At 38.0% G+C, this 8,009-nt stretch overlaps 1 protein-coding gene across 3 annotated transcripts; it reads left to right on the top strand.

The window, feature by feature from the left end:
* Window positions 1-2,057: 2,057 nt before the first annotated feature.
* Window positions 2,058-7,926, top strand: plcxd2 (phosphatidylinositol-specific phospholipase C, X domain containing 2). Of its 3 annotated transcripts, none has more exons than XM_074621220.1 (8): window positions 2,058-2,205; window positions 2,924-3,060; window positions 3,552-3,671; window positions 4,094-4,147; window positions 4,262-4,417; window positions 5,508-5,618; window positions 5,787-5,917; window positions 7,762-7,926. In XM_074621220.1, exons 2-8 carry the CDS (start codon window positions 3,010-3,012, stop codon window positions 7,919-7,921), a joined length of 783 nt encoding a protein of 260 aa, XP_074477321.1. In that variant the 5' UTR covers window positions 2,058-2,205; window positions 2,924-3,009; the 3' UTR covers window positions 7,922-7,926. The 3 variants fall into 3 exon arrangements, with proteins under 3 accessions (XP_074477321.1, XP_074477320.1, XP_074477319.1); XM_074621219.1 differs by lacking the exon at window positions 7,762-7,926 and adding an exon at window positions 6,154-6,398 and having other exon boundaries at window positions 2,092-2,748; XM_074621218.1 differs by having other exon boundaries at window positions 2,095-2,748.
* The last annotated feature ends 83 nt before the right edge of the window (window positions 7,927-8,009 follow it).

Here is an 8,009-nt window from a genome sequence, read left to right as displayed (position 1 = left end):
TATGCTATTAATGCAGCTATTTAAATGCTAATTAAGTTTCAGACCCCAAAATGACAAAGATTAATAATTTGTTCCAAAGACATAGCTGCTTAAACTGAAACATGTCTGAAAATTAGCCTAATGTGGGACATTTTTTGCATTTCAGACTTCTGGAATATATATATATATATATATATATTTTTTTTTTTAAATTATATATATATATATTTATATTTATTTATATTTATATATATATACATTTTACATATATATATACATTTATTGTTTATTATTTTGCATTATTTATCTTAATTTATTCATTTATATATATATATATATATATATACATATATATATATATATATATATTGCTCATATATATGTTGTTTATTATTTTTTATTATTTATCTTTATTTATTCCTTTTTTTCCTTTTTTCCACTTTGAATCAAGCAAGGCTTTATAATATATATATATATATGTATATTTATTATATATATATATATATACATATATATATATATATATATATATATATTATATATATAATTTTTTTGCATTTCAGACTTCTGGAATATATATATATATATATATATATACTGTATTTTATTTTTATTTTATATATATATATATATATTTATTGTTTATTATTTTGCATTATTTATCTTTATTTATTCATTTATATATATATATATATATATATATATATATTGCTCATATACTATATATTGTTTATTATTTTTTATTATTTATTAATTTTTTTCCTTTTTTCCACTTTGAATCAAGCAAGGCTTTATAATATATATATATATATATATATATATATATATATATATATATATATTATATATATATAATTTTTTTGCATTTCAGACTTCTGGAATATATATCCTGATATATGATTGGACATTTGAGAAGTCATGTGATTTTGACCACATAACAACACATTTTAAGTGTTAACCAATAGTTTTATTGACTTTTATTTGTTTGAGGAAGGCCTACACTCGCTGGAGCTTAGATGTTTGGGATGACAAAAAAAAAAAAGTGAGAGTGAGAGCTCTTTACTTCATCACTTTTCTGGACACAGTGGTAATTCAGGTGGTGCACCAATAGATGGAGCTGTCAGGCTGTGGTTTTCATATATAGGCCAATACAGAGCTGTGAAGACACAAACACATTTTAAGTAGTTTAAAAAAAATGTTAATTGGCAATTTAAATTGGCCTATATTCTATGTAGACAAGTAGCCTAATTATTAGGGTTAGACCAAGCCTACATACCATTTCCAACTGGACCATTAAATGTAATTAATCCATGGATAGGATCAAATTGCATTTGGGCAATCAGCTTTTTCTGTTAAGGCCACAAATCTGTGGAACACCCTGCCTGACTTTGTGAGGAGCTGCAGCTCTATCAGCACTTTCAAAACCAACTTAAAACGTCTGTTGAAAGATGCTCAGCTCTGTACTCACTGATCTTTATTCCAACTTCATGGTCTTCATGACTTGCTTTTACTTGACAAGCATACTTTGTGATGTGCTATTGTTGTGTGTAGCTGTGTATGTTTCTTTGTTTTGACCTGCCAATGGATCTACAGATGTGAATTAGCTTAAAACTATAATCTGGTATACGGTGCATCAAATGGTGACATTTATGTTTTAAACTGTACATGGTCCCTTTTAAATAAAAAAATTAAATACGCATCAACACCTGAACACACAAACGTTGTAAAAGCACAACCTTGAGCCTAGTTGTACATGATCCACCTGACCTCAGCGGTCACACATAATGATCCATTATGTGCTGATTAATGCTGCAGTCATCCTTGCAGCCTATACACGTCATGGGTTGCTGACTCTAAACTACAGTTAATTAGCCTACAATTAAGACAGCTTTCCCCATCTGTGTCCAGGGGGACTGGGGGACTTAGTGTAAGATTAGATTTCATTTGTAAATATTTATTTTATACAGTATACATATGGTATTCTGCACCTTAAATTAGATCTGGAACTATATATATTTTGGCGCACCTTATGTGCTTGTAAAGTGAGTGATGATTAAGATTGGCGGAGTGATATGAAGTAAGAAGTGATGTGCCACCTTTTGGTTATCGGTGTTCAATTGTCCTGCGCTGGAGTTGAGACAATAAAGTGGATCCTGTTGCACAGACGAAGCTCTCCTCGTGCTCTTGCTTTACCCACAGCCCTACAGTAGTTTAATTAAGTAACAAGTAAGTTTATAGTTAAGGCAGCGAGAAGCCTGCCTTACATTAGTGTGAGTCCAGGTGGTGGTCTTTCTCACACACACACGTGAGGCAGGTAAAGCCAAGAAGCAGGAGAACAGAGGGGATAACAAGGGGAATGTTGCTCTAAGAGGATTATCACGGTCGTTATAGACACACACACCGGTCGGTCAACGGATCATGCCGGTTAGAACAGCAGCACCCCGACGCCAGGCAATAACCGACCGGACACCGGGGAAAACGGGTCATACTCGATCTGCGAGTTGAACCGGTCATAAATGTAGCCTAGATTCACTGTGACATTGCAAGATGATAAGCAGTAGTTTTTTTTACCTGTTGGGAGCGCACCGGAATCTGTCACCTGGATTGCATGCGCACCGGAGAGCGGTTTCCTGAGGGGTATATAGGGTATAGGGGTTGTTTCTGACATGAAGACCCGACCTGCAGGGATCGGTACCGTCCATGCAGACTGGATGGGTTCACTCCCCTCCAGGCTCAGTGCCATGCCACTCAAACACCTCGCCGTGCCAGGTGAGCCTGTCGTGCGTAAAGATGTTTGGTTTCCTCCTCTGCGTCTATTCACCTGCACACCATCACACCTGGATTTATAAAGCTGCACGTCTGATGAGAGGAGTGTGATTTGTTCATTTTGTCCTTTGTGATTTTCTTCCCTCACATCATCATCATCTGTCTGTCTGTCTACCAGGGTCTCATGATTCGTTCACCTTCTGGGTGGATGTGCATGCTCCTGTGGGACCCGACCAGAAGGGATATGTGAAGTACCTCGCCACCATGTTCAGCGTCTTAGCCAAGAAAGTCATGGTGAAGTGGTCCATGACCCAGGTACATCTGAGTTCAGATCAGTAACATGTACAAATCCAAACATCTGTGGAGCCAGGCAGCCCCGCAGATGACATATAAAATGATCTGTTTAGGGCAGATTTTGAAAGCCTGTGCATTTATAACAGATGTGTTTATTTATTTATTTAAAAAGGATCCCCATTAGCTGAAGCAAAGGCACCAGCTAGTCTTCCTGGGGTCCGAAATCAAGTACATTACATTTATCACATACATACTATATACAACATCATATGTGTGTTACACTAATAACATTAAAATTTTCCAAACATACTTTATATAAATTTCACCTTTATACACAGCTTCCACAACCATTTAGCCCCAAGGCCCATCATCAGGGAAAAGGAACAAAAGAAAAACCATACATGACACTGGACTATCGATCAACTGCTTAAGTAATGTATTCTTAGATGGTATTTGAATGAGGATTTGTTTTGTCATGTATAATGTAATATATATAATGTCTGTATTCCCAGAATCTGACATTTAAAGAGCAGCTGGATGCAGGAATCCGCTACTTTGATCTCCGGGTCTCCTCCAAACCAGGCGAGCCTGGAAATGAGATCTACTTCATCCATGGCCTGTTTGGCCACAAGGTGAGCAGAGGACATTCAAATGCCTCATCTATACATCTACTGTGCCTGCCTCCCTGTTCTTTCTCATTGTCATTAAATATGTTTTATTTAATATGTCACAGTCCAGTATTATTCGTCAATATTTTTGTCTTTCTAGATCATATGTCTGTAGTTCTGAAATGATCAGAATTACATTTGAATTCAAATATTTCAGCTTGTTCAGATGTTTGTCTTTTATTTTGTCTCATATAACAGCGTGAACAGTGAATGTGTTCTGCTAGTATCATGTTCTAGTTTCCAGCTGTCAGAAGAGGGATGTTTACAACTAAACATCCCTCTTCTGAAATGGGTGATTCTGACGTGTGCCTATCCGCTATATGACACAGAGCTTTAGGTTCGGTGGGCAAATTAACTCTGACCTTTCACTATATTCTCCCCTACAGGTCAGCGACGGCTTGCAAGAAATTAACTCCTTCTTAAGCAGACACAGGAAAGAGGTGAGAAGCACATTTAATAGTATGATTTATGAAATTTGATTTCAAGAATGCACAGATACATAATGTGCGACCATTGGCCTATACTGACTTGATTTGGATGTTTGATTGATTTAGGTGGTGTTTCTAGACTTCAACCACTACTATGCGATGGGCCCAGAGCATCATGTGTACCTCATCAACATGCTCCAGGAAGTGTTTGGCAGCAAGCTTTGTAGTAACTGTGCCGTGGAGAGCATCACTCTGGACTACCTCTGGCAGAAGAAACAACAGGTGAGATCAGAATGCATCAATGAAAGTGGACGCACAACATTACCTAAAAACAAATATTTTTAAAAAAACAAGATTTTTTAGTGATTTCAGACCATTTAAGGCTCATAAACATGTACAAGTAAAAGCGGCATGGAGGTGTGTGTTTATTGGACGTGGTCAGGTAATCCCCGCCGCCTGTACTCTCCTTGACAGGAATTAGTGGTGAGCGTCATCCCATTAACACTTGTTCGATCAGCCAACTGGCCTTCCTTCTTTCCTGGTATTTAGCTTGTATACTTTGTTCACACTCTCTTTCCATTTCTCTTTGTCTTTTTTGGCTTCCCCTACATGTCTTCCCTACTTTCCTTGTCTCACCCCGTCTTTGTTACCTTCTTTCTTCATTCTCTTCTTTTTATATATACATATACTTACTTATTTGTGTGTATGTATGTGTGTGCTTCCTGTTTTAGGTGTGATATATTTATGTCTGCATGGTTCTATGTGCATGTCAGTGTCTCATTCAGATATTATCAGTTTAACTCCTGCTCCCATGACCCTAATCTGTGACTGGCTTAGTTGGCAAAGGAGAAGGAGACAGAGACAGAGGAAGAGAGATTTGCACAATTACCAGCTGCAAAGGGCAGCTTAACTGTATTGTTAAAAGTGTCATTGGAAAAGACAATCAGTTATCTCATTGTTTCACTGCTAAATCGGTTTGGTAAAGACCAAAGACAAGTCAAATGTGTTTTTATGATTTAAAACAAAATCGCCACACCTACTTTATTTGGATGTTCAGCCTTGATGCAGATGAGTTTTATCTCAAATGCATATAACGTGCAGCTGAAAAGTCAGTGTTTCTACTGTACAAGTGTGTAGATATTACTGTAGGCTAAATACCGGGCTATGGATACAATACATTTAGGGTCAAGGTTGGAAATGTGGTCATTTTAGGGCTAAATTGTGTGTAGATGCAAGAAATTTAAACAATTTTCATTGCCTGATATCTACTTAAATATTAACATCTGACTGTCTGAATGTTATATGAGGTATACCCCATCTGTGTTCTTTTAAACGTATCTACTCACCATCTTTCATTTACTTTTCTCTACAGGTGATTGTGTTCTACCATCATCCATCAGCTCAGGGCATTCCTGTCATGTGGCCTGGAAACAAGATCCCCGCTCCCTGGGCGAACACCACCCAACCCATCAAGCTCACAAAGGTCAGAAAACAGCATTTCATTCAGTGGAAAATGAATACAGATATCTACACAATGGAGTATTTAAGCTAAAAGAAATCAACAGTTTAGACATTAGATACACAAGCTACTCTATGTCCCCACACATCTCACATTAAGGGTGTGAGATGTGTTTGACTTTCTCCTGTCTAGTTCCTGGAAACTACACTGAGTGAAAGAGCCAAGCAGGGCTCCTTCCACGTTTCTCAGGCCATCCTCACACCCAAGCCCAACACCGTGGCCAAGGGCCTGGTCTGGGGGCTACGCGACTACCTGGTGGAGAGGTCAGTGACTATACGTTTGGGTGTTTTAAGGAGATTGTGGATGTGTGTATACATTAATTAGTATGTCAACTTCTTTGTTGGTTTAGATGCATTCGTTTTACATATAACTTGCTTTGAAACACATGTCTAAGATTTAGGAATTTTTGTGTGAGCGCGTATGTGCTCATACATCTTTGAACCTTGTCCTCTTCTCTTCTGCTCAACTCCATTTAATCACTTTGGTCTGTGGCCAGTAGAGGGCAGTACAGTCAATGCTGCAAAATGCCTGCAACAAAGAGGATTGTCATCTTTGCCTATGCCCTTGAAAAAGGGACAAAGAGCAAATTAAGCACTTAAAGCAAATACATAGTAATAACAGAATAATAATTAAAAATGTAAATAAAACATCTTAATGAATAACTCTCCAACCAGTAAATGACTGTGTGTCATTACCTCCTTTCCAACTTTCTATTCAGCAAAAGTGGTGTTTCATGTTTTATTGTTGAAATGCATAAAATGCTTTTGTGTCACATTTAACAATACGATGTGTCCATTTATGACATGAGATACGGTAGAATTAAAACTGAAATAAATCCATTTATATATAAATGGCCTTTATTATTTATTTTTTATCATCATTGTAAAAATTTAATAAATATAAACCCTCGCCATCTGCCTCTGGCTGCAGATTTGCAGTGCTGTGTGTTCACATCGTGCCACGCTGCACCATCCAGACGACAATACGATTTCCTGGAGAAGCCTCTTTACATTTGTGGAGCTGTTGTTGCTCACGCTTCCCTGTGATTGGCACAGAGCTATGAGACCAGTGTGGCTGGCCAAGAGAGTATCTATTACTCACCACACCCTCCGATGGAGGATGTAGTGTAGTAGCAAAACCAGTGTGGATGTTTCATCTACTTATATAACAGATTGACTACTTCTATAAAAAAGTCTGTCTAAGCATGCATCTTTAAATTTGACGTCTCTGTTGCAATTTTCTGTCACATCCACTGGTTTATTTCACTAAGGATTAGCTATAATCCTCTTTATCCATTTCCAAACTATAGAGGATCAAACAGAAACACATTTCATCTCTCAGATAAGAGATCCGATTTCCTAAGCAAGGACTAAATTATTTGCACAAACTTTAGCAGTCATCTCGCTCGTTGAGCCTAAGCTTTGAGTGGAAATGACAGCGGAAATCCTGACTTAGAGTACATATCCACCATACCCTTAAAAGTGAGAGAAGCAGCCACTCATGCCGGGGTATATAACGCCTGAGCGGACTCTCTGGCGAGACAGGAGGTGGTGGCCTAATTTTGCACTTCCGAGGAAATGGGATTGTTTATCACCGCCTGGGCAAACATTCTGACTTCCTGGTTTTGTTCTGCTGGCGGCTCAAACATAGTGGAGAATTTAAGGGTGTTGGAAATGATACAGCTACAGAGTCGTGGGCATGTGTTTGTGTGCGTGTGTGTGTTCCAAAACAGAAAGTGTTTGAATGCAAAGCAACGATTTTGAGACAATAGTGGCAACGTAGTCTCTCGCTGACAGACAGACACAAATATCACTCCCTTTAACTTTTTTTCCCATCAGGTCCATTTTCTCCCACATCAAGATACTGTAGCTCAAAACCTTATCAAGAACTTCTCATGAAATTTAGGACAGACAGACATTCAGCCAAGGAACAACTGATTAGAGTTTGGCAGCGTTATAGACATAACTATAAACCTTACAGAGACAGAAACTTGGCTCTAGATAATTTCAGTATGCTTGCCGAATCAGTTTAAATTCAAGTGACAGCATGTCCAGTATAACAACAAATAACAAAATAATTGTTTGCATTTCTTCTTCGGTGGCTCTAGAAACCTGCCAACCATCATGTCCTGGGTCCAGGCTCAGAGGCCCGGGGTGGACGGGGTCAACATCATCACCTCTGACTTTGTGGAGCTCACTGACTTTGCCAGCGTTGTCATCAAACTCAACAACCTGCTCATGTCCGAACAGGACCGCAAACCAAGATGACACATGTATGTCTTACATAATACTGGAGCCCCTAGGAAGTTAGTTTTAATAATAATGTATTGCATTAGTGACTTTATCCTCAGCTAAC

The sequence above is a fragment of the Sebastes fasciatus genome, chromosome 21 (assembly GCF_043250625.1).
Source record: "Sebastes fasciatus isolate fSebFas1 chromosome 21, fSebFas1.pri, whole genome shotgun sequence".
NCBI lineage: Eukaryota > Metazoa > Chordata > Actinopteri > Perciformes > Sebastidae > Sebastes > Sebastes fasciatus.
The sequence above is the reverse complement of the archived record's forward strand: the minus strand, read 5'-3'. Positions and strand labels throughout refer to the sequence as shown.

Excerpts from the sequence above, each read along its gene's own strand:
- plcxd2 (XM_074621218.1), top strand. The coding sequence starts at position 2,646 with ATGAAGACCCGACCTGCAGGGATCGGTACCGTCCATGCAGACTGGATG. Across the intron at positions 3,061-3,551 it reads TGAAGTGGTCCATGACCCAG|AATCTGACATTTAAAGAGCA; the intron begins GTACATCTGAGT and ends CTGTATTCCCAG. Across the intron at positions 5,619-5,786 it reads AACCCATCAAGCTCACAAAG|TTCCTGGAAACTACACTGAG; the intron begins GTCAGAAAACAG and ends TCTCCTGTCTAG.